Source organism: Fukomys damarensis, unplaced genomic scaffold, assembly GCF_012274545.1.
Source record: "Fukomys damarensis isolate Sample0158 unplaced genomic scaffold, DMR_v1.0_HiC HiC_scaffold_30, whole genome shotgun sequence".
Lineage (NCBI taxonomy): Eukaryota > Metazoa > Chordata > Mammalia > Rodentia > Bathyergidae > Fukomys > Fukomys damarensis.
Genome location: NW_022900942.1, coordinates 66,430,212 through 66,456,536, shown reverse-complemented (window position 1 = coordinate 66,456,536; position 26,325 = coordinate 66,430,212). Strand labels below are relative to the sequence as shown.

The 26,325-nt window shown below is 53.3% G+C and overlaps 1 protein-coding gene across 1 annotated transcript in view; it reads right to left on the bottom strand.

Annotated features, from left to right (window-relative positions):
• Positions 1–12,591: 12,591 nt before the first annotated feature.
• The window catches only part of Rab12 (RAB12, member RAS oncogene family), a 29,123-nt gene continuing 15,389 nt past the window's right edge, over positions 12,592–26,325 (bottom strand). The window contains exons 4-9 of the mRNA XM_033757419.1: positions 26,190–26,321; positions 19,290–19,350; positions 16,387–16,525; positions 15,140–15,229; positions 14,744–14,848; positions 12,592–13,422 (exon numbers count right to left, since the gene is read on the bottom strand). Coding sequence (XP_033613310.1) covers positions 13,309–13,422; positions 14,744–14,848; positions 15,140–15,229; positions 16,387–16,525; positions 19,290–19,350; positions 26,190–26,321 — 641 coding nt within the window. The 3' untranslated portion in view covers positions 12,592–13,308. The remainder of the gene's footprint in view (positions 13,423–14,743; positions 14,849–15,139; positions 15,230–16,386; positions 16,526–19,289; positions 19,351–26,189; positions 26,322–26,325) is intronic.

The window sequence follows — 26,325 nt, the reverse complement described above, 5'->3', positions numbered from 1 at the left end:
GTGTGTATGCGCACTGCTGGGGATGGGACCCGGGCCCTTCGTGCTATTCACCAGCCCTAATTTATATATTTATTTATTCTAATTTGAGGCAGGGTCTTGCCATGTCACTAATTCGTCCAGCTAGGCTCAGATTTGCCATCCTCCTGCCTCAGCCTGCAGAGGGCTAGAATTATAGGTGTCTCCTCACTCAGCGTGTGTCTTGTGTTCTTGGTTGCAGTCGGTCACAGCTCAGGGGTTCTTTAGTTTGATGAAGTTGGATTTGTCAAGTTTTTTGCTTTTGTTGCTCCCGCCATTGGTCTGTCTCACCTTCTCCTTCCTGGGACAGAGCACCCTACGCGCACACATCGAAGGAGGGCGGTTTGCACGGCTCAGTCTAGATCTCTCTGTCTGCAGTTGGCTGGCTCCAAGGTAGGGGCGGTGGAGGGGAAACAGCTCCCAGAAGCAGCACCACCTGCCACTCCGCTCTGCTGATTTTTCCCCAGGAAAGAGGCCCTGGGGAGCCTCACCCCACAGCAGCCTGTCTCCGCCCTCCTGACTGTCACTCTTTTGACACTGGTGTCCTCTCCGGGGCTCCCTGTAGCCTTCCAGAGAGAACCACTCACAGACTCTTGTCTGTCCTCCTGGCCTATTCGGCCCCCCAAAGTCACCGACCCCCAGGACAAGGGTGCACCGGCCTCTGGCCCTCGACAGGCTGCGGTGTCCTCTGTCCTGTGACCCCCGTAAGCTCCTGCGGCCTTTCTCCTGTCACCCTGCTGCTTCCAGGGCACCCCAGGGGCTCGGGGTGGGGGAAGCCTCCCTACGGGGCAGGGCGACGGGGACTTTTGCACCCCAGCGCAGGTCACAGTCCCGAGCTGCCCCTGCTGGCTGAGCCGCGTGGGTCGCCGTGTGGCAGGGTCTCGGACAGCGTGGCCTGCACAGGTCACGTCGCTGCTCTGGTCCCCATCTGAACGCGGCTTTCGGGGTGAGCGTGAAGGCGCTCCAGACACCGGGACCCCAGGTCGGCGCAGCTGCTGTGACCGTGAGAAGCAGGAACCTGGGGATCCAGGCACCCGCGGTGCCCAGGCACTTTGCGGACAGTGGCGGCCCTGCGCTCGTCCCCAGGCCCCGCGCCACAGCGGGGCGGATGTCGCCGGAGGCGTGGCACGAAGACTCCAGTCTGCCCCCTCGGCCTGGCCTTCTCCTCCCCCGCCCTTTAAAAAAATTGTAATTAAACTGACTCGAGCTTAACTAGGCCCCAGGTCTTCGTCCTCTCAGCGGGCCTCAAGATTAGCGCTCAGCTGAAGGCTCTCTGGGAAGAAGAAACGACAAAGTTTTGAAACGCCAGGCCCTGCACAAAGTGACCATCCCCCCAAAAAAGAAAGTCACTTTCAAAACAAAAACACCCTCTCCTCTGGAGCAGATTGCCCGAGGTCTGCACCCGGTCCCTCACATCTAGGGATTCTGCGACCTGGGGTCACAGAGCCCAGCTGCAAACCCGTCCCCAAGGAGAAAGGGCGGGGCTTCCAGGCCCTGCCAGCGGGGGCGGGGGCGGCGGTTTCCTAGGTGACCGCGGGCTGGCGTCCGGGGTGACAAGCACAGGGGCCACAGGAGGGAAGACCGAAAACGAGCCTGGGGACCCCCCAGCGAAGGCCGAGCCCCAAGCGCCGCGGACCCGGCTTCCGACCCCCGCAGAGCCACCCGCCTGGCCGCTCGCCGTCCTACTCCAGTGCGCCGACAGCGTGGGGCCACCGCCAGGCCTGTGCGACGGCCTCAGATCTGCAGAGACGCAGCCCCGAGGCAGATGGTGACCCCCTGGGTCGACTCGCTGTGTCCGATAGATCTTCATGGGGATTTTTGTTGGAACACACAGGTCTCACGAGACACACGCAGGAAGCCGCGTGCAAACCCCGACAGCCGGGAGCCGAGGTCAGAGACCCCTCGGTCCCCAAGCGCACAGTACCTGGCCTGCCCAGCGGAGCTTTTTCCTGGGGTGCGGACGGAGCCCCGGGCTTTGTGGCCCCCAAGGCGAGCGCTCCTTCGCGGGGTGCAGCCCAGCCCGAGCTGCTGCTGATTTTTTTTTTTTTTTAAAGCTCCTCTTTCCAGAAGTTGGTCTGGACAGTGGGAGTCCGTCTGTGTCGCGAGGCGCGACGTCAGGATCCTGCCAGCAGGTCCTAAACCTGAAAGGATGAGGACAGAAAGACGGGAGGCACCTTTTTTCTTATGTTGCTTGCTTTCTTTATTACAGCACCTCTTCCTTTTATACTCTCCAGCTGCATGGGAGCGAGGGCTACACGGGAGCGAGAGTACCGCCCACACATTCCAGAGGGAATCAATAACGACCATTATGGGTTACATCTGCTACTAGCTGAACTCGCCCGTGGCTATGGGGGAGAGCACGTCCGTGCCAGCGAGGTGACTCAAAGTTCAATCATGGCTAGGCCTGTGTCAAGGCTCACCATAATGGCTCGCCATACGTCTGTCCCTGTAACTGGACTAGGAGAGCCCTGCAGCAGTGACCGCATCACGGGCGCTGTTCTCATCCGTGGATTAACCTCGGAAGCTCACCGCCAAGGCGGCGCAGGAGGCGTGGCTGCGTGGAGGGGTCTCCAGGGCCGCCCTAGGAAACTGGAGCTTTACTCTTTTTTCTAAAATTGATTTTGTTTTGTTTGTACAAGTTTACAGTACTTGGCGATCACATTGCTTGTGTAGAGGCCGTGCCTGCACACGCATCTTAATTGTTTTCACCCCTTCGCCTCCTCTTTCCTCCTGGGAAAGATCCATCTTCCTGCTTTCTATGACCTACACTACGGTATTCTGCACTTTACTGGTGGGAATGAAAACTTGAGCAACCAGTATGGAAATCAGTATAGCAATTCGGCAAAAAACCAAGACTAGAAATCCCACTAGACCCCGCTGTTCTCTGGCAAAGCGGGGTGGTTTGCCTATGGCCCTGGACTTGCTCTCAGTCTTTGGGGCTGGGTGTGGTGGGTCACGCTTGTTATCCCAGCACTCAGGAGGCTGAGGCAGGACAATTGCAAGTTTAAGCCCAACCTAGGCAATTTAACACCTTAGCAAGGTCCTATCTCAAAATAAAAAATAAATTAAAAGTGCTGGGTAGAAAATTCAGTGTGGGGGCTCTGGGTGAGTCCCTAGCACTGAAAAAGAAAAGAAAAGAAAAGAAAAAGAAGAAAAAAAAAACGGAAAATATAGGATGAAAACATTAAAAACACAAAGAAATACCTATATGTCCACCAGAATAGATAAAAGAGAAAAAAGAGGCAATTTCAAGTGAAGATATTATATTCACATGATCATATTTATTGTTATTTAAATATTTAATCATTTAAATGAATAATCAGGACATTCATTTAACAATTTAAATAATTTGAATGACTATTTCATTACTTGAATAACTTGCTGAGTTACTTTGAATAGTTAAAGTTATTTTTATAGAAGAACAAATAATCGAAAGCTGGGTGTGGTGGTGCAGGCCTGTCATCCCAGCACTCTGGAGGCTGAGGCAGGAGGATCACTGTGAGTTCGAGACCAGCCTGGGCTACATTGTGAGTTCCAGGTCGGTCTCAACTACATAGTGAGACCCTGTCTCAAAAACAAACAAACAAACAAAGAACAAATAAGTGTTTTTTTAGGCACAGCAGACGCCAGTAGCTTTATCACACTGGGGCCACAGGTGTGAGAAGAGAGTGTGTCAGAATCTATACACTGAACACATGCTACGACAGGGTTCTACAAGGATGTGCCCAACAGAGATGCATGCCAGCTGGGTGTGCTGTTGCACACCTGTAATCCCAGCACTCTGGGAGGCTGAGGCAGGAGGACTGTGGGTTCTAAACCCACTCTTGGCAACTTGGCAAGATCCTGTCTGAAAAAACCAAAAATGGGGCAGAGAATGTAGCTCAGTGGGAAGACTCTGGGTTCAATTCCCGGTACCGCAAAACAAAACAACAACAAAAACAACTCTAAATTCCAGGTAGATTTCCTGAGAATGGTTTTGACTTCCTTAAATGGTATGTTGGGTAAATGACACAAAATATTTTACTTAAATAATTATCATTAAAAATATTGTTATACTCTGTTCACTTCTAATTCTTTCTGTTTAAAATCTCCAGCCTTCTATTTAGAAAAATTCCCAATTTCAAACTGCATTTATTTTGCTTAAATGATTGCTAAAATGTAGGATATAATTTTTACAAACTTGTATTCCCCTTTCAAATTATACCAGATAGTCAAATGATACATTTTAATTATGTATATTTTGTATATAGTGGAAAATTTTAAAATGATAAGGATTCTTATTTAGAAATAGTTTGTCTAATACAACTTGCACTGTCATCAGCGGCGCTCTGGCTCCTCCTAGTGGCTATTTTGCATTATTGCAGCAACTCTTTTGCGTTTAGGTCCTTGAGTTCAGTCCCGTTTCCCAAGAGCTGGGAGGTGGCTTCACCAATGTCCCCACTGCAGGAAGGTACAGAAAGTAAAGTGAACCAAGTCCAGATGTAGAGTGTGTTCCACAGCATCCCCTACCATTACTGCTGGTTCTAAAGAGGTTCCCGAGGCCGTTCCATGTCAAATGAATGTCAGACATTGCACAGGGGACAGTTCCTGGGAGCCAGGCCCAGGGCTGTCTAATCCCCCTCTGCCAGTGCTGTGTTGGCCTGGGAAGTGACACTGGAGAGAACATAGGTGAAACTTTGGACTCCATGCCACAGGGCTTCCGATGAAGCTGAGCAGCAGGTACAAGGTTGTGTCCCCTGGCAGCAGCTCTTAGTCACTTTCTTGTCACTGAGATACAATAACAGACACCCACAATTCTAAGGAAGAGAGGTCAGTAGAGGTTTCAGTCCATGGTCAGCTGGCTGCAAGGCAGGGCAGCATGGCAGAGGGTTGGCAGAGAAGAAACAGTCCATGGCAGGGTCGGCAGGAAGCAGAGATCAAGGGAGGAGGAGGGAGACCGACCCTTGCAGGCCATGCCCCACTGCCCCACCCCCTCCCGCCAGGCTTCATCTCCCAGCATCACACTAAGCTATAAACTCATCTGTGGACTAATGCACTATGAATGTCACACCCGTGACCCAGTCATCTCCCCAAAGCCCTAACCTATGAGCACACGAGGCTTTGGAGGACATCTAGACATAAACCATACGCAGCAGCTTGAAGTGTCACAATATGTGCCACTGATTAAGAGCAATCCATATGTCTTCAAAGCACCCAGCAGATGGCAGGGCTGCTGTCATTTCTGGTGGAAAATAAAAACGCTAATGGAAATGCCAGAGTGATGGCTGACTACCACCCGGGTCTCAGTGACTAACTTCGTCATCCTCACTTAGACTCCTGTGGACTTTGGTGACATTTACTCTGGGATCAGTCATGGGAGTGGGGTGGGGTAAGAAAGCGGCAAAGCCAGCAATATTTTAAAAAATCAAACCAGAGGGTTCAGGCTAGCAGCCTCTGTTTCACTGTCTTATTTATACTTCACAGCAATCCCATAATGTACATCACCAGGCCTGGAGGGCTTAGGCACTTGCCAGAAAGGATTTTCCCTTATGTTTCCTTCTAGAAGAGTTTTAGCCTTATATGTCATATTTAAATTTATGATCTATTTGGAGTTGGTTTTAAAGTTTATTTTTATGCCTGTAATCCCAGCACTTGGGAGGCTGAGGCAGGAGGATTGCTGTGAGTTTGAAGCCAGCCTAGAGTACATAGCAAGACCCTGTCTCAAACAAACAAACAAATAATAATAAAGTTGATTTTTAACTGATACATAAAAACATAAAATTGTATGAGTCTGTGGGAGATGATGACTTAGTTTCTTGTATAAGACACATGGTTAGAAGTTCTCTTGCATATGAATAACTCATTATTCTTAGCACTATTAGTTAAAAAAAGATTATTTCTGCTTTGAATTGCCTCTTTCTGCATCTGCTATGAACCCATCCAGTACTTGCCGGTCTATTTCATGACTTGTCTGTTTGTTCTTTCTCTCACACTGTCTTCATTAATGTGGATTGGTAATTAAATCCCGCAGTTGGGCGCAGCAGAGTGGGTCTTCCAACTTTGCGGTTCTTCAGAGGTATTCTAGCGCCTTTGCTTTTACATGTGAAGTTTAGAATTACCCTGTTGGTTTCTGCACAGACACGCACGCACGAATCCTGGAGAGATTTTGATTGGGTTGGCATCCAATCTGTAGAGGAGTTGGGACGGAATGAATTTTTACCAAGCTCAAGGCTTCCAAACCATGAAAACTACATCTCTATTTAGGCTTTTGTTTTCTTTCATCAAGATTGCCAGTTTTCAGCACAGGTCTTGCACATATTTTGTTAGATTTGTACTCAAAAGTTCTGAGTTCCTTTTTGGGCTGGGGTGCTATTTAAGCATTACTTTAAAATATTCAACCTTCAAATGTTTATTGCCAGAAAATAAAAATACAAATAATTTTTGTACATTGATCTCATCCCCTGCCACCAGCCTGGTAGGATTTCCTGCCTTTGTGAATTTGGTCATGCCATGTCACTCTGCAGAGGACACATGTGGAGCCACAGATGTCTGTCCTTTTGTGAGTGGCTCATTTCCTTTAGTATAATGTCCTCTAGGCTCACACACGTCATAGCATGTGTCAGAATTTCCTTCTTGTTAAGGCTGTGTGGACAGACATCGTTTGTCCAAGTTTTGGTCAATGGGCACCAACACGGGGTCGCTTCTGTGTTTCAGGGACTGTGAATAACACGGGTAGGAATGCTGATGTGCACGCATATAAAAACCTTCTGAGCGTGTTTAATTTTCTGAGTAATCATCACACCATTTTCCACAACACCACACAATTTACACTTCCATCAGCAGTATACCCCGGTGCCAATGTCTTCACCATTTCCTATTTTGGGTTTGCTCTGACAATGGGCATCCTATAGTGTGAAGTGACTGTCACTTGAATGACCCTGATGATGAAAGGCCCTGAGCACCTTTCCACTTGTTTGTGGCCTCTGTATGGCTTCTTTGGAGAAATGTCTAAGTTCTCGACCCACTGTTTATTGTTTTATTTTTCCTTGTTGTTGAGCTGATACAGATTTTGGCTGTTTTTCCCCATTGGTTCTATGGTCTTAATTTCACTGGTTTATGTTGTATCTTTATTATTTCTTTCTTCTGCTTGCATTGAGTTTAATATGCTCGTTTTCTAGTTTCTTAAAATGAAAACTTCAGTTACTGAGACTCTATTCCCTTTTCTAACTTAAGTCCTTTATGCTGTCCATTTTCCTCTTCACGCTAATTTGGCTCCTAGAGTAAGACAGGGCTTTCATGGGACACCAGACATGGCTTTTCAGACCTTGTCCTCCACAGTTACGGGAATGCTGGGGACATTCCTTTGTGCCCTCTCTCCCTGTGACAAGGTACAGAACCATCTGCCTTCCCCTGCTCCCTTCCCTTTCCCATCCCAAGGTTGTGCTGGGACAGCAGGAGGTGCCATGATGTCCCCAGTGCCAAAGCAGCCCCTGATCCAATCTCGCCAGGAAGCTGTCCCCTAAAACACCTCAGAGAAGGCTCAGAATTCCGCCCTCATAGCGCAGTGGAAGGCGACCCACCCTCGTGCTTGCCATGAAGCCATGCACGGCAGGCCTGTTCTGTTCTGTTGGCGTCCCTGTGGCAACCCAGCTGAAGCCCCTTCCGTTTCCTCTTCTTTCTCACTGAGCACTTCTGCCTGTGCATTAGCGCTGCACCGTTGGCTTTAATTTCTGTCATCAGCGAAGTGAGCTCACACCTGCCTCATGGGTCAATGACACCCCACACACTTTGGCCTGTTTGCATCTTTGTTCCTTTCAAAACATTTTCAGATTCCCCTTTTTAGACACAGGTTATTTTGAAGTGTACTGTTTTATAAAAAAATACATTTGGAGATTTTCTAGATATTTTCTTTTGTTATTCTAGTTTAATTTAGTTGTGGCATAATGAGATACATGATTTCATTTCTTTCAGTTTTTGTTAAAGTTTGTCTTATGGCCAGAAGATTTATCTTGTTGACTGCTTCATATGTATTTTAAAAGAATGTATTCTCTACATATGAGAGGATTCAGCTAGGTCGAGTTCAGCGTGTTCCCCCAGGTAAACTAGGTCTTCCAGAGCCTGATTTTCCAGCTGCTTGTTCTATTGATGACAGAGAATTGTGGATTCATTTCTCCTTTCAGTTTCATTGATTTTTGCTTTATATATTTTGAAGCTCTGTTGGTAATTACATATGAGTGTCGTCTTAAGAAACTGACCCTCGTGACGTTAATACTTTCCCCCCAGCAGTATATATTATTTTGTGATTTCCACTCTTTTCTTTGCTGGTGCTGGGGATCAAACCCAGAGCTTCACGGAGGCCGACAAGTGCTCTAGCACTGAGCTAAGCCCTGAACCTCGTAAGTCTGATAGTGATCTAACCACTTCAGCTGCCTTCCAATTAGTGTTTTCACACATCCTCGTCCATCCTTTGAGTTTTTTCTCCTTGTACAGAGGTGAGTCTATTGAGATGGCATATATTCAGGTCTTGCTTTTTTTACACATTGTGACAATCTCTCCCTCTCTCTTGTAATTGCTGAGTTTAAACTTTCTAGTTAATGTTATTCACCTGCTTCAGTGAAACTCAACATCTCACTCACTGGTTTCTTCTGAGTTTGCTTTTAAAAGACCTTTAAATGCAGCGCTTGTGCTAAAACCACACTAGCAATGTTGGCACGTTAAAATGCCAGTGAGAACCCAGGATTTGGGGCCATTCTCCTCTGGCTGGTTACTACTCAGAAGTTTTGCATGCTTTGGCCAAGGGCTCTGGAAGTCTTCTCAAAGGCTGAGGGCGGGCAGCAAGGGGTCTGCAGGCTCTGCCACTCCTCAGCACAGATCTAGACAGGTTTCCTAATCTCTCTGAGACCTGGTTAAATAGGTAAAATAATATGTGCTGCCAGCATTCAGATGCGCTGTCTCCAAAGTCTTGGGTAGAGTTGACAAGAAGTCTCTTCGTTTGGGGCAAGTGCTCCAGAGAAACGAGGTTTCTGGATGTTTTCATGATGCAAGGAGAGTTAACAGAGTAAGCGTGGGAATGTGGCTGTAACGGAGAGAAGAATTAGAATAATGCATGAATCAGGGGCCACTTCAGTGACTACAAACGAGGTTGGGCATGGTGCTGCTTGCCTGTAATCTCGGCACTCAGGAAGCCGCGTGTTCAAGGCCAGCCTGAACTACACAGTGCGACCCTGTTTTATTAAAATTAAAATATGTAAATGAGGACCCTTGGGTCTTCCACCAATGCAGCAGGTTGGTGAGAAGAGGGCTGACTCAGTGGCAGGAAGACCAGTGGAGAAGGTGCTGTCTAGGATCACTTTCTTTTTCTTATTTTTGGTACTGGGGATCAAACTCCGGTCCTTGTGCTTGCAAGGCAGGTGGCAGCACCACTGAGCTACACCCCGGCCCTAGGATCACTTTCGATTTCAGACTTGGGGCTCTGGGCAGATGACAGCTCCTCTCACTAGGCACGGAGTACAGGGGACACGTTGGAGCATCAGTTACTTCTGGTGTCCCTGTGATGTGCCAGGAGGTCACCGGCTGGCTGTGCCTGGTGCTCGGGATGGTCTGTGCAGGGAATGGGAAGTCACCGGTACCTGGGCCAGATGTGGGTGAGGGGCACACCGACCACCGGGCTGAGGACGGAGCCAGTGTGACTGCTGATCACGACTGTCAACTTGACTGGCTGCATCTCCCTTGCAGATTAGCAAGGCACCCTTCTGGGTACATCTGGGTGGGCCACAGGGCGTGACCCCCAGGGACTTCATCTGGTTTCTTGCCTTTTCCAACTCTCTCTGCTTCCTTGCCACCATGAACTAAGCATCTTTGCTCCACTACGCCCTTCCACCATGACACTTTTGCCTGGAGCCGAATCCCCCGAAACCGGGAACCAGATAAACTCTTTTCCTTTAGACTGGGGGTGTCAAGTATTCTTCCAGAAACAAGAAAGCTAATATGGCTGGGACGAGTGAGGGTGCTTTCAGCTGCTAAGAGGAAAATCCCAATGGAAAGTAGTATAAATGGTCCCCACCTCACCTGCATAGACCACCAAAGGCTCAGGGTGGATGGGCGGCTCTAGAGGCGCTAAAGCAGAAGGGCCCGGGTCCGTCCTTTTCCTCATCTGCCTTTCCCACACCTTCGGATGGACTCTTCCTGCAGAATCCCCGGCAGTCCGACACGGCTGAGGCAGTGGTGGTGGAAGCTCTCAGCAGTCCGTGGCACTGACCAAGCCCAGTGACACAGTGCCTGTCTCTCCAGCTGCCAGCAGGTTTGAGCTCCTGCTAATCACAACATGCAGTCAGCGCTCCCGGGCGGCACAGGCCTGGCCAGTCACCCCGGGGCAGCAGGAAGGCACGGCCTCCCCAGAGCACTTGACCACTCGCAATCTCAGCGAACTGAGGGCAGCCAAGGGAATTACTTCAACGGAAACCGGCAAACCTTGCTCTCCCGGGAGCATGAAGACGAGCAGAGAGGAAGGGAGCCTTTCTGGAATATCCTGCAGTACTCACGCAGGGGGCATGGAGGCCAAGGGAGGGATCTGGAGACAGCATGCTTACTACTGTTATCATGGTCGTTACAAAAGATCAGCTGAGGCGCAGCTCAGTGGGAGAGCGTGTGCCTGGCCTCGATCCCCACCAAGGCCAACACGGCTGGGGAAACGGGGATGAGGCCTGGAGCCTAGCGCCTGGCCCCGTTCCCTCGTCAGTTTGCGGCTTCATCCCGGGGCTGCAGAACACGTGCACGTCACTAAGACTCCGGTGCGAGATTCACTGCCACCCGCCTCGGGGTCCTCCTGTTCTCTCCACACCCATCCCATCGCCTTGCCACCTACGCAGCTCTGGAGTCCTCCGCCCGGTCTATGAGGTGTGCAACGAACTGCGGTCAGGGGTGGCTACCGCGTGCCGGCCAGAAAGGCGGGCTGTGTGGGTGTCACTTCCTCTTCGGCCCAACACCACCCTGGCTCTCGGGCACAGGACGCTGCTGCCCCTGAGCCCCCACAGCGAGGCCAGCTCGTTTTGTTACTGTCAATGAACACACATCCCTCGTGTAAAGCAATGAAGGAAACCGCCCTCAGTCAAGTTGCTGCATTCCTGGGCCCCGAGGGGGGACACAGGCGGACAGGGCGCAAGGGTGGAGAGAGCTCTGCTGCTCCCAGCTACACAAGAGGTCCTGGCTGTCTTCCACTGGGTTCACCGCCCACACTGCCCACAGACACCTCTGTGGCCACAGCAGCTGCAGGTGTGGTGGGTCTCGTCATGTGGTCCCAGCCGGTCCTGAGCTACAACTCAGAGTGATCCTCCTGCCTCAGCCTCCTGAGTGCTGGGGTTACAGATGTGCGCCACCATTTCTGGTAAGGAAGGTAAATGCTAAACTGGGGTTCACTACAGCAACCTGCGACTAAGGCAAGGAGCTGCCACCACAGCCAGGACTTGAGCCCAAAGGACCTCGCGAGCCTGGGGCACAGGCACTCTCTCCGGCAGCAGAGGCCAGATGCCCGTCAGATTGGGCCTGGCCTCAAGGGAGTCCCCCTGCTCCCTGGACTCGCGGATCAGCCCAGCCAAGCACCAGAGTGGGACGCAGAGGGGCAGGCCTGAGAGGAGATCGCAGCAGTGAGGCAGCCAGCAGGCCTCCACTCAGTTCACTGGCATCAGGCTTAGCCCTCTGCCCTCGGCTTCCATTACAGGCTGAGACCCCGGCCCGCACTTCCCTGGACTGGAGAGTGAGCTCGGGGCCTCTTTCTGGGCTGTCCCAGATGCTTTTCATGTTTTAAAACAGGGTCTTGCCAAGTTGTGCAGGACGGCCTGAACGCGAGACCCTCCTGCCTCAGCCCAGGTGGGCACCAGCAGGCCTCATTACACACGGTCTTGAAGCACACGACGCAGCAGCACTCTGTGCAGGAGCAGCAGCACTCCCCCACCACCCACGGCCAGGGCGTTTCCCAGCTGACACCCTGCACCCAAGAACACCGACTTCCAGCCCTTCTTCCTCCCAGCCCCGGTGACCTGTACTGGTCTGTCCCTACGAATCAATCCACTGTCCCTCACGGAGTGGCATCATGTCTTTCCCTCGTGATGGGCTTACTTCACTCAGCACAATGACCTCCAGCTCATTCATGTGCTCTCCCCTTCCCTTTTCTAGGCTGAATAGTATTCCACGAGCGGCCCCAAACCACGTTGTGTTTATCTATTAATTTGCTGGTGAAGACAAGGTGTTCCCTGTGGGCTGTTGCCAATCAGTCTGCTGCAAACTCTGTCTCTTACACCCAGAGGCCCCTGCTGAACCCGTCAGGGCCGCCTGACTGTTCCTGGCATGGAGGACGCTGGGCTTTTCTCCTTAACAGTGGAAAGATGGAGGTGTGCAGCCGGGGACACTGCCACACACACAACGTACGACTCCATGAGGAAATGTAGTGACTCCAAAGCGGTTGTTCATAAATACAAAATTTTATTTGCACTTCATTAGTGTAGAAAGACCACAATGCTTCTCACACCACGACACGCGAGACACGCCGGGCTAGTCCGCAAGGACCACTTACCTCGGCTCAACAGCACGGTGCGGTTTAATAAAAGATACACCAGAAAGAGTCCACAATTCATTATCAGACCAGAAAATAAAATAAAATAACAAACCGTCCAGGCCTCGATCCCCTCACAGAGCGCTCAGGGGAGACACACGTGCGTTCTTGGGCACATTGCGACGCATCTCCTTAGCATGCCTTTCGGCAGATCTGTCAGGACAGCAGCTGTCTTAAAATCTTTCCTACCATTTCAAAAACACTTCTTTCTTTACCGAATTTCTAGGGTCCCTCAAAGCACGGGACCCCTCCGTGCGTGCACCAGAAATGGGTGATCGCAGGCTCCCACCAACGAGTCCAATCCAGCCCCTCCTTACCTCGCAGCGACAAATGCCCGAGCCAGCCTGCTCCAGAGCTCAGATGCTACAGTGGAACGTCTCGTCAAGAAAGAGAAAGCACTTAACATAGCTCTGTTCTCAAAAAGTCTTTAGTTTTATAAATTTCCTTTAAAACAGTAAGCGAAGCACCACGCTCTGTCTTCTTAGCAGAATCTTCTGTCCTCGTGGCGGCAGTGACCAGGAGCCGCATCACGAGGAACCTCACACCCTTCCGCTGGGCCACTCTTCAGGGGCGGGCGCTCTCAGACTTACCCAGGATTGCATATCTGCATATGTACAAGTTAGTGTGTAGCTTGGACTTGGGTTACAAAGTGCAAAATGAAACCGTCAACACGATTGTAGTGCAGGGATGCTGTCCCGCAGTGCAGATCAGCAGCACCGCACGTGTGGCCGCGGCGGGGGCAGCTCGGGTGGGACCTCAGGCTCGGGCTGCAGCGAAAGGATGCTGTTGGACAGCTCGTTCCGCAGCACGTCCAGCGGCATCTGCGGGCGGAGCAGACAGCAATGACCCACGGGGCCAAGGGAGCGCCCAGGGGGCGGAGCCCTTCCCTAGCTCAGCACTGCAAACAAACGACTAAGTAAATAGTAAATAAAAGTGTTAAAAAATGTATGGCTTGAAGTTCTCTGATCTCCATGAGGAGACGGGGAAACACTCAGCCAAAACACAACACGCAGGCAGCTTCGGGGCAACTCCAGCGACAGCACGGATGTCACCAGGCCAATCTTCACACGGATCCTCACAGACCCAGTGTACGACTTTTGTACATTTTACACATTAATACATCTTCCGTATTCTAAGGGGTTACTAACAGAGGAAAGAGCCGGGTGTGGTGACGCACACACTCAGTAGGCTGAGACAGGCAGGACTGACTGCTGCAACTACTGAGAGGCTCTGTCTCAAAAAAATGCACCTGAAAAAGCAAAGAAAAGCAGGAGCCTCTCCTGGCAGTCCCATGAACAACCATTTACAGAGAAGCCTCTAACTGTGCTGAACTGAGAAGCCTATCAGCTGCTTCCTGAACTGTGGGTCCACATGCAGATTCCACCTGGCTCAGAGCGCGAACGTGTGGGAGAAAACCGCGTCTGGACCGGGCACACAGACCTCTCCTTCTAGTCGTTATTTCCTGAAAAGGCAGGGGACCAGCCGTCCACACGGCACTGGCATTGGTTGCACTGGGCCTCAGAAGTCACAATGACGCATTTAGCATTTAGCAGAGGGGTGTGTGGGGTCTATGCAGGACCCGAGCCGTCTCCTCTCAGGGACCCGGCGGCACGGACCTCACTCTCCTCAGGGTCCTGGAACCAAGTCCAGCAGGTACCGAGGGAAAACCGTGAATGATTTTAAGACCTGAAAACTTGGAACAAAAGCCTGCTAGTGCCTGTTACAGCTTCTGTCCAGGGCTCTGAGACACTGGACTGTGAATGTGTGATACTGGGCTGTGGGTGTAAGACACAGGACCATGGGTTTGAGACACTGGACCGTGGGTGTGAGACACAGGACCGTGGGTGTGAGACACTGGACAGTGGGTGTGAGACACTGGGCCGTGGGTGTGAGACACTGGGCCGTGGGTGTGAGACACTGGGCCGTGGGTGTGTGGTACTGGATGGCAGGTGTGTGACCCCGGCTTAGTCTTTGATGGGTGCTGCTCCCACCGAAGCCCAGTGGGAAGAGGTGGTCACCGCAGGCAGGCTGTGGGTGTGGACCAGAAGGGTCTCTCTCCGTCTTCCCCTGCTCTCTCAGCTTCTGGATTCCATGCATGGACAGTCTCTCCCTGCCACGCTGCAACCCTCTCAGACCCTTTACCTTCTTCAGGATGTCATCGACCAGCTTGAGGAAGATCTCGTCCACGTTGAAGTTGTCCTTAGCGCTGGCCTCACAGAATCGCATCCCAGTTATCTGCTGTGCGAACTGTCAAGACAGACACACATACACATACAGACACGGCCCTGAGACGCAGGCCTTTCTTTTCCGAGACTGAACCCTTTGCAAAAGCCAAGGAAGCTGAGAATGTATGAGAGAAAGGGTGAGTCACAAAAGTAGTTTACACCCTAAAAACGGTTTTGTCAGTAGAATCGTGAGCTTGGGTCCTGACACAGTTCATACTGCTGTGCTTTTCCGTCACAGAGGGGGAAGTTAGGAAAGAGCAGGGGCGGGAAGGGCAGCCCCATGGGTGGGTGCCCTGGGGGCGGCAGCGCTCACCTTCTCGCCCTGCTGCCGGCTGACCTCCCGGTCCAGCTCACAGTCCAGCTTGTTTCCCACCAGGAGGAGCTCGGCGTCTTCGGAAGCGTACTGTGGGTCAGCAGAGAAGCCCGCGTCACAGGCCGCCCGGCCCCACCCCACGCTCTGTGACAGACACATGGGGCCACCAGCTCACAGCGTGGCCGAACCCTGGAGTCAGAGCACAGCCCGCAGAGGGTGGCTGTTACCCGAGAACCCCACGGTCCAGGGAAATGGGCAGAGCGCGAAGTGAGGTGCATAAAACAGCCCTTGAAAGCAAAGACAAAACCCTGTGCTTTGGAAGGACGTTTAGTGACCCAGGATGGGCCTGTGAATACTTAGCCAAGGGAGCAGGATGAAAAACTAAACCGGGGCCAAGACTTAACGTGTACTCTTGTTCTTTCCTTGATTTTCCAAATCTCTGTAATGAAGGTGCCATTACATTTTTTTCTAGTACTGGGGATTGAATCCAGGCACTTGCACTGAGCTATATCCCCAGCCCTTTTTAAAAACTTATTTTTGAGACAAGGTCTTGCCAAGTAGCCCAGGCTGGCTTGGACTTGCAGCGGTCGTCCTGCCTCAGCCTCCCAGCGTGCTGGAGCACAGGTGTTCCACCACATCCACTCGAGCTGTCACTGCTTTTATAATCAGGAAAGAAAAGCTATTCTTATGTTTTTCAAAAATACAGGTACAACAGAATTTCTGTCTTGAAAGAGGCTAACACCCCGAGTGATTCATCCTGTGCTTTTCTGAGCAGTGGCCAGGTCCTGGAGGGGCCTAGTGTGCACCCAGCGAGCATTCAGGAATGAAGGCTCCATTCACAGCAGGGTGCTCAGGACCCAGAGACCCCGGCAAGGCTCGGACTCAGGCCCTGCCTACTCAGTCACAGGGGCTCCTGGAGCCCTGGACTCAGAGGCCGCCCCTCCTTTCCTAAGGTGCACCCCAAGGACTCTGAGGCTGGGCCTGTGCTGCACCAGCCACCGCCTTCTCGTGGTGCTCACCAGAGGGTTACAGAGAACCTGGAGGCTGAGGCAGGGGAAGCGCAAGCGTTTGAAGCCAGCCTGGCAACTTGACGACAGCCTATCTCAAACCAGAAAAGACAACTGGGCTAGGGATGCGACTCGGGACGAAGGCCCAGCTCTGGGGTACGGTGGGCGAGAGGGACACCCGAGACCAGGGCTGGTGAGTGGGCCCAGGGGACCAGCAGGCCCGGCCCGTGGAGGGCGCACCTTGTCGATCATCTTCATCCACTTGGGCAGGTCGTCGAAGGTCTCCTTCTTGGTGATGTCGTACACCAGGATGATCCCCTTGGCGCTTCTGTAGTAGGCTGAGGTAATGCTGTTGAATCTCTCCTGACCCGCCGTGTCCCTGGAAACCGCGGCACAGGTCAGTCCCGGGCAGCAGAGAGGCAGGGGACGTGGTCCGGGGTGGGGAGAGCAGTGTACACAGCAGCTCCCTCCGCCGGGAGCCACTTCAGGCCGAGCCTCAAATTCCACCTCCCTGCTGCTGGCTCTGCTCTGCTCCGGGACTGAGGACAGCGGCTCCCTCAGAGCCTCCACCGCCTGGCCCCGGCACCAGCCCCATCCGTTTCCCTGCTTAGTGCTCAATTCACCAGGCCGCTGAGACACCGTCTGCCCTGCGCCAGCCCGCAGAGCCCACGGAGCCCACTGCCCCTGGTCCCACCCCACCTCCCCGGCCCGTGGAGACGCCGAGTCCACACCTCACGCCAGCCCCACACTCAGGGTACAGTGCTGATTCCTAAGAGCTTGGTGCGCACCGCCCTCCCAGCCACTCCACGCGCTGCTGCTCTGCTCTGCCACTCCGGGGGACAGGGGACAGGAAGGAGGTAGTGCCCAGAGCCGATGCCAAGCTAAGAGCCCAGGAAGACGGGCAGAGCCCGGGAACCTGCACCGGCCTCAGCCATGGCACCTCGGGACTGACTCAGCAGGGAGACCGAGGAGGACAGGAAAGGGCCCATTTCGTGACCATCAATAAGCAAGGGTGTAAAAAACGTGGCGACAGCACAGCCTTCCTCCCTTGCACCTCTAGTGATTTACAGTGAACAATTATTCTCTTATACTGGCCACAAACAATCAAGAAAGACCATGTTTGTTCTAGCAAGGCCTGCTGTGAAAACGACCCCGACTCCACTGCCTGGGACACTGGCAGCCTCGACGTGAGCTGCCGCTGTGCCCTCAACTAAACGTGCTGTGATGTGTGACGGTGAGGTAAGACACGCAGTCCAGGCCGAGACTCCTATCCAGCAATATAAAATGTAAAAACAAAGGCGGGCCTGCTGACGCACGCCTCCATTACCAGCTCCTGGGGAGGCTGAGGCAAGAGGATCTCTGCAAGTGAGGCCAGCCTGGGCTACTAGGCTACACATAAGACCTCATTTCAAGAAGTGGGGGGAAAACAAAAAAAACAAAACTGAAACAACCCCACAAAACAACCCTAATGCTATAGAATTTGCAAATTTCTGAGCATCAAGCCACAGGAGGAAAAGTCCATGCCTGACCCCCTGAGGGCTGCTGCACCAATGCTGTCCTATAAAACGACCCTGGGTTCTGTGTAACGTGCACAGGAAGCATCAGTGAGCTTTGTGTCCGGAGTTGGGTCCCGTCCCCAAGATATCTCACTATGAACCCAAGCATCCGGAGAGGAACACCCAACCCGGGCCACAGAGCTACAGGCCAGGCGCACTTTCACCAACCACAGGCGCTCTCTCTGGACGGAGATGAAAGCCCATGCCAGGAATCTGTGGTGAGCAACACAGCCGCCATCGGCCCCTGCTGCTGACCCCTTTAGCAGGTGGCCAGTCCTCCCTCCACCACTGCTGCGTCCCACTGCCCCTGCCCCGACTGCAAGGCCAGACTGAGCAGGTGGAGGGTACCGGTGCTGCAGGGAGGCAGCCGGGCACATGGGTGCACTTCTATAAACTGGGTTCCGACTACCAGAGATTTCCACGTACCCACAGCCAGGCAAGTCTAACATTCGCTACCTCACCTTCCTCATGGGAAAGGACCCCAGGCATGGTGGCCCACGCCTGTATTCCCAGTACTCTGGGAGGCTAAGGCAGGAGGATCACTAAGTTTGAGCCCAGCTTGGGCAACTTAGTGAGCCCATAAAATAAAGTAAAAGAAAGGGCTGGGGATGGGGCTCAGTGTGAAGCCCAGGGGCAGCCGCCAGGTGCAGAGATGGAAGCATCCCAGTCTCTGTGAGGCAGCCTTTCCCTCAAAACAGGAAACAGCAGCTCTCCTGAAGTCCTGGGACAGGCAGTGAGGGGACAAGCCCGCCTCCTTCCTGGCGAGCGAGTGACACGTACTTTCTGCTTCTCAGAAATCCAGACCCAACTGCTAATGCTTCACAACCCAGTCCAAGCTCGAAGTATGAAAACTGAAACACAACAAAATGGAACCAGCAAGTCTCCGGCCTCGGGAGGGGAGGGAGGTGTTACCTCGGGCGCCTCCGGTGGGGCTGCAGCAGCACGGGACAGGGACACAGATGAGCATGGAGACACGGCACTGACACTCAGTGTTAGGTGACGGTGGTGCCACAGATGGGAGCGGTTAGCGCGATGGAAGCAGACACACAGATGTGGACAGACAGGCAGAACGAGGGCACCTGCGAGAGGGTTAGTAAGCTGAGTGTGGCCAGCCTGGCCCCTGCTCCAGAGGCGCTGGCCACCTGCGTGCTTCCACTGCATTCTGAGACAGGTCTTGCTAGATCGCTGTTTCCCAGGCTGGTCTGGAACTCGCCATCCTCCTGCCTCAGCCCCGAGTGCCAGGATGACAGGTGTGCACCACCACACCTGGCTGCAAAGGGCTTCTCTCCAGGCCCACCCGCGAGGGCTGGGAGCCAGCAGCGCAGGGAGCCAGCAGCGCAGGGAGCAGGACAGGACGCCAAGCACACACTGGCCACTGCAGTGACCAGCTCAGCTCATGTAAATGACCTGTAGACATGCAAAGGCTCACGGGGCTCTCGGAAAAGGGACGCAGCACTGCTCACAGATGAGGCCTGTAGGAGCCGCGGTTGCTGCCTCACTTCCACACACACCGAGCCCAGAGCACACGCGTGTCACACACACAAACAGACACGCACGTATGGCATGCAAGGGTAGACTGCCACTTACCAGATCTGCAATCTGATTTTCTTTCCTCTTAGCTCTACAGTTTTGATTTTGAAGTCAACACCTGTAAAGAAAACATAAACATGAAGCAAAACCAGAAAGATGCACTTTGTCATGAGACTCTATTTGTGTATTTTTGAGTCATTACCAGAAAAAGAAGAGAACCAGCATCACGAAATCCCAGGGAGGAGGCAGGAGCACAGGCCGCTGCAGCTCCTGGTCCCTCAGGCTGTGCAGGACAAAGTCAGATTGGGTGGGGGCAGTCAGCGCCTTGGGCCAGGCATCCACCCGTGTCTGCGTCACGGCACAGCTCCCTGTCTCGCTCTGTAGCCCAGCCCAGCCATGAGCTCACTGTGTAGCCCTGGCTGGTCTCACATTCCTGGTGACCTTCCTGCCTCAGACTCCCTCGGTGCTGGGGTTACAGGTGTTCGCCACCACATCCAGCCCCAAATCACATTTAATAAACACTAGGAAATGATGTTATCTTGGGTGATTCTTATAGGGAACACCAGAAAACTTCCTTTGTCTGAATTTGAAAATTAATATACTAAATTTCCCAGCACTCAAAAAAAATTTTGGTAAACATAAAGACAACTTGTTTATCACACAGACCATAGCAAGGGAAAGAATATTAAAATATGTAAGGGGCTGGGGATTTAGCTCAGTGCTTTCACTGCCTGCCTCGAAAGCACAACGACCCGAGTTCAATCCCCGGTACCAAAAAAAAAAGAAAAAAATATTTTTAAAAAAATGTAATCTTAAACTAAGCAAATTGAGATGTGTCATGCACACATACCAACTCTCCATGACAAAAGTGAACACATACCGATTAAAAATTTTTAAAAAGACAGAAAATATTATTTCTACATTACTGAAGTATAACAGAGAAATTAGTAACATAAAATTAAGAATCTTTTTGAAACAACTTACTAAGCGAACCACTCTGGTACCCTTCGGACTCAGCCTACAGAGCTCTGGATGCACGTCTGAAGCTGAGTGCTCTCGTGTGGGGCGATGGACATGTGCGTGTTCACTGTCCCCGTAGTCACTACGGTCCGCGTGCACGCTCTGGGGCTCCCGCGCCAGCCCCGTCACGCCTCCCAGTGTTCCCTCCTTCCCGAGGCCCTGCTCCATCGGCGCTCGTGAGACTGCCCGCAGTGGGGCACCTGGGACCCTGTGGTGCACATGCACAGGCTCACACCCTTCCCCACGCCTGCTCCGTTCTGGGATAGCATCGCAGTCCCCTGGGGTCACACAGGTAACTCCAGCTCAAGTCACGGAATCTGGCTGCCTCTGCCTTGGTGCGGCTCCAGGAGGGGTACAGGTCACAGGCCCCTCCTCTCCGCAGTCCCTGGGATTTCTCCTGCACCTGAATTCCCCTCAGCAACGATGAGGGCAGCGGACACATGTCTCACCCAACGCCCAACGCAGCCACGGCCCAGTATGGTGAGGCCTGGCCACATCCCTGCCACAGCAGCACCAGGCTCAAGGTGCTGCCCACAGCCACGGTGGAACGGGTCAGGAGAGCAGAAACTCGGTGTGGGTGATCAGGCCCCTGGATCTCCTTCGGGATCTTTCCGACTCCACCCTTGGCCACTGGAGAAGGCCTGTGTGTCTGTTCTTTTTTTTGGTTTTTTGAGACAGGGTCTCACGAGGTAGTTGAGACTAACCTGAAACTCAACTATGTAGCCTGGGCTGGTCTCGAACTCACAGTGATCCTCCTGCCTCAGCCTCCCGAGTGCTAGGATTACAGGTGTGCTCCACCATGCCCGGCCTGTGTGTCTCTTCTTAAGGTGGGAATCAAATCACTACTGTGCTCCCTTTAGGTGGGCCAACATCACAACAAGGAAAACAGCACACAGAGGCACCTCTTTCCTTACTGTCACTTTCAAGCAAAAGGCAAAGCTAGCACTGGGCCCAGGACCCTGCAGCGGAGGCTCGGAGCAGGCCCTGAAGCCGGCCTAGCGACACCGCTGGAAGTTGCTGTGCTCTTCCAACTGTCTTCAGAGTGTGAAGTGTTTCCCTCCAAGGCTGAGTTTCCCAGTGCTCCAGCCTTCCTGAAGGACAAGGATCCAAGCCTTTTTGGGAGTCACTGTCATAGCATCAAGGTTTCAGAGGCAGCTCTAACCCTGGAAAGCATTCGGCTCCCAGCAGAGGCGAGGGGCCCTGCAGGGAGAGCCACACCATGTGTCTCCTGTGTCCTGACGACTCTGCAAGACAGAAGTCAGTACTGTCGCACGCCGGGACCATCCCAGGACCAGGGCCAGCAAGCAGGAATCCATGGCCACCGCAGACGGGGACACCCACTCGCTCCAGGTCGGGCAAGCACAGGGCACCCTCCTCTGCCTCGACAGGAGGAGCAGGGAGGTCTGGCCGCCTCTCGGGACAGGGGACAGTCCCCAGGGAAGCATGCGTGCTGGCGACAGGCCTAGTGTGGAGCAGGGACTTGGACCCCAGTGTCGGCCGGACTCCAGGTGCTCTTCTTCCGTTTTTCTTCTTTTTGGTGCTGGAAATCGAACTTGGGACCTTGCGCTTTTAGGCAGGCAATGGCTACACTGAGCCAAATCCCCGGCCCTCCGGGTGGTCTTCTGAGAGCACAGAGTGCAAGGCTCCCTGCAGCGTAAATCATTCGGAGGACAGGGACACTGCAGCAGCCTGTGAGCTGGCTGCCCAGGGCCCGGTGCCCACAGAGCCCGGACAGCCCCCACCCCAGCGCACACCGGTGGGCAGGCGGGACCACACTGCCCAGGCCACTGCTGACCTTCTAAGGGTCACTCCCCGCCATCTGCCACATCTCCTCAAGGGCAAGGAGGGGCTCAGTCTGTGCATTTACACTGCAAACCCGGAGGGGAGTAGAAGGCTGTGCTGGAGGTCACGGGTTTCTTTCTGCGTGAAAAATGAAGAGGGGATGCAGATTGTGGGCAGGGGCTCCTCAGCCAATCAGTAGAGGGGTGCTGTACCCCACACATGGGCTGGAGCGGTGGAGCTCAGGCGAACAGCAAAGCTCTCCTCCTGGGGCCTCCAGCTCCAGCTGCAGGGTCCCCAGCTTCGGATCTCTCCAGGCTAGAGGCGGGGCCGCAAGTAGTTTTGTGGCAGGAGTGGCATCCAGAGAATGAAGGAGCTCCTACTTTGAGTACCCTCAAAGTACTCCCAGCTTACTCGGGGTTTTATAAGAAACCACACCCACTCAGTTAAGGACACTACTTCTGGTTAGCAGTCTGGGCTTTCTGTCCACTTCCAAAGCTGTGTAACAGGGCACAAAGGGGAAACCTCAGCTGTTCCTCCTCCTCCTTTTACTCTGTCCTCCAGGACTCTGCTCCCCTCCTGACTGGGTAGGCAGGCAGCAGCCCAGTGCCTGTGGGACTCCCGCCAGGCCCAGGTCTGCCCGACTGCTCCAGCCTGGACAGGAGGCAGCCACCTTGTGCCTGGCTGTAGGGGTGGGGCCAGGTCTTTCTCCAGATTTTCCTTTGGCCAAATGATGGACCCAACTTCAGCCTCAAACTTTCTCTGAGAGTCCCCGGCTCCCCCCAGGATGCTGCCCGCATGTGAGTTTGCCCCCCTGGCCCACATGCCCTGAGCCGCCAGGTGGCCGCTGCCAGGAGACACCTGCAGTTCTCGCGGTGGGAACGTGGACCGTCCCCCTAATTCTCTTTCCAGAGATACCCAGGTCAGGGCTTGGACGGCTGCACACCAAGAACAGCAAATCAAGCACACAGCTTAGAATCCTGATGTTCATGCTGAGCTTCTACCTCCAGGCTCTGCGTTTCCACATAAAGTGTGGGTGGGCAGGCACCTGTGCCACCTGCTCTGGCCTCCCCTGAGGGCCCGCCTCGGCCTGGGCACCCTCCAGATCTGAGGCTCCTGAAGTGCAACACCCTTTGGGGCCTGGCTGCAAACGAGACAAGCCAGTAAGGTTCGCAGAGCACAAGGTCAAGAACTCTGAAATTCCCTTTCTTCCTTCATTTTAAATCTTGTTTTTTTGAGAAGTTGGCGATACTGGATTTTTAAAAACATTTTCATTCTTGGCAAAAGAAAACTGGCAATCCTAGTTGGCCTCTACATTCTGGGCATGGCCAGGAACATCCAAATTCTTGTCCAGGCAGCCTTACACTTACTCTTCCTGTATTTTAATATACTTGCTTTGGGGAATTTGGGGAAATTTTATAAATACGTGAAAAAGTTTAGGATGCTTGAATAACAAAATAAACAGGTTGGAATATTCCGTATCTGAAATGCTTGGAACCAGAAACATTCCGTGTTTTACGGTTTCTGACTTCTGAGTATGTGCATATACACACAGACACGGGAACGCCACGCACGGAGGTCGCCTGCATTGCCGACGCCAGCCCATCAGGTAAATTCAGGGGTGCAGCCCCACTGTTGCTTCATGGAGCTCAGATTTGGGATTGTTGGACTCAGGAAGCACAAGCTGTCTCTTAGGAATCCAAAAGAGAGTGACAAGTGGCCGGTGGGGCACTGTTACAGGTCAGCTGATAGCACAGGACAATCGGTCACCAGGGCGGGCGCTGGCACCCAGGTAGGAAGTGAGGCAAAGGTTCAAACGCCTGCTTCGTGCTAGCCGTACTCTCAACAGAGCTCGCTCAGTGTCACTAGCGAGGAAGCCGCGGAGCAGGCAGAGACTGAAGGGGGGAACTTCCATGGGAGGAAGTGCTCACCTCTCGGAGTCTCGGTGTCCATCTGGGAGTGGGGTGACTCTCAGCAGGCAGCGAGGGCCCTGGCTGGCGCCCCGACCATGCTCAGCAGCAGCAGTGGTCAGTACGACTGATACGTACAGACAGCTAAATTACTACTCAAATCGCCAGCAACTGCGGCAGAGCCTAAATCAAGAGCCCAGCTTCTCATTCTCCCTGCAGTACTTCCCAGAAGGCACCGCTGTTAGAGAGGGGTACACACAGACCTACACCTCATACACACAGATGTACAGGTACAGAAGCACAGTTCTGGGCACTGAACCCAGGGCCTTCACACTGAGCTATATCCCCAGCCTTTTGATTTTCGTTTTGAGACAGGATCTCACTAAGTCGCCGGGATGGACTCACACTTACAATCCTCCCAATGCTCCTGCCTTAGCCTCTCAAAGCACCACAATTACAGGTGTGCGCCACCACACCCAGCTATAAATATACATTTTTTATGTTTTCTTTTTTAAGTATGCTCTTTTTCCATTCGGAATGCTGGGGGCACACCCAGGTCCTGCTGTGCGCTAGGCACTGAGCAACACCTCCACCCCGGAAGAATACCTTTAAAATAAAACAGCTTCCGTCTCAGCTCATGCTAGTGACTCTAGTGGGAGTCAAACAGGAAGAAGCCAGACCAAGAATTCAGCTGTGCCAGGCAAAATTGGTTTCTGCAGCTCCCACCCAGGAAGTAAGGGCATGGGCATGAGCCCATTTACATGCACCCGCAGACTCCTGGGCTGCAGTAGATAATTAAGTTACTTAGGACGCTTGCGTCACTACCAAGAAAAGTGGGCTGAGTATACTGCAAATTTCTAAAGCAAACTAACATTTTTTCCATCTCAAACTTTAAAAACCTGCTCCTGTACTTTTAAAAGAACCTGTCAAATCATGCTGGTTGTATCACACTAAGACACTCAATGAACTCCATGACTAAAAAACCCATTTGAAAGACATGTCCTTCTGGATAATTTCTATTACATAGGTCAGTAATCAAAATTGATCTTTGTAGTTTTTCATACCCTTGTGAATTCTGTATCTTTTAAACCAAATCAGCTTCTGATTTACAGAAACAAAGCCGCATTTTGTTGACTCATAATTTTACAGCAGCCCCTCCTCTCTGAGCCCTCAGGATGTCCACTACTTCCTGCTGCAGAGCTTTGGAGGGAGGCACTGGGCTTAGATCCTGGGAGACCCTCCTCGGCCAGCTCTGGCCTTTTCCAGCTGTGCCATCAGCAGCAGCAGAGGGGCTCTGACAGGGCACAACAACATGATGTCTCCCAGAGCTCACTGTGCAACCTGGAGGCCCAACTAGAAAAACCGGCCCCAGAAAGACCCAGGAGCGAGCTGCCCTCAACACCACAGCTCGGCAGGAGCTCCAGGCTCCAGATGGTCTCCACAACATTCCAGAGAGGAGGAGGCTCCCTCCCCTCTCCCCGGAAGGGAGGCCCTGGGCTTCCCAAACACCCGAGCACACGTCTCTAGCGCTGCCTTCCCTCCCTCCCTCCACTCCGGGACACAGCCTGGGCAGCCTGACACCAGGGGAGTGCAAGGGACAGGCGACTGGGGCGGGAGTGGACTGCTCAGTGTCTTCATGAGCCGGGTCAGGCCAGGGTTATCGCCTTTCTCAGAACTTCCCATAATTAGAAACATTTATGGAGCCAAACACAACAGGTGACGTAGGGAGGAAGCGAAAACGAGCAGGGCGAATTCGGCCACATTTAGCGCGGGGGGGGTGGACAGGAGCTGTGCGTGCAGCGTGTTTGTGTTCGCTGAGCGGGCAGAGGAGCAAGCCGCCGGTGGTCTCCCGGTTTCTCGCTCGTTCTGAAGCCCGCTGTGCAGTCTTGTGAGTGAGTTGTGTGTCTGGTCTTTACGCGGCAGGGGCCCGCGGGCAGTGTCCAGGCTCCGGACCACGACAGTCAAGGTCTCGGAGCGCCCCTTCCCGAGCGCCGAGCCACCCGCCTCTCCCGGACGCCGGGCCGGGCCTGCCCGCCCTCCCTCTCTCCCCGCCCCGGGCGCAGCCTGCGGTTCCCTTTCGGCCCGCAGCCCCGCGCAGTCAGGCCAGACGCCGGGGAAGACGAAGTGACCCTCCTTTCCCGGCTGCGTTTCGGAAACAGGCTCAGTCAGGCTGCTCCTGAACTTGACGCCGCGTCCCCGCGACTACCGTCGATCTACGTAGCCCCCGGGGCGCAGAGAGCGTCAGTACCTGCAAAACCGTCGAGGGAAAGAACGCCACGGAGTTCGAAAGCCGGAACAAACACCAAGTCGGCACGGAAGCCAGGGGCCGGACCCTCCGGCGGGGTTAGGACCCGGTGCCGCCTCGGCCCGGCAGCCCCGGCTCC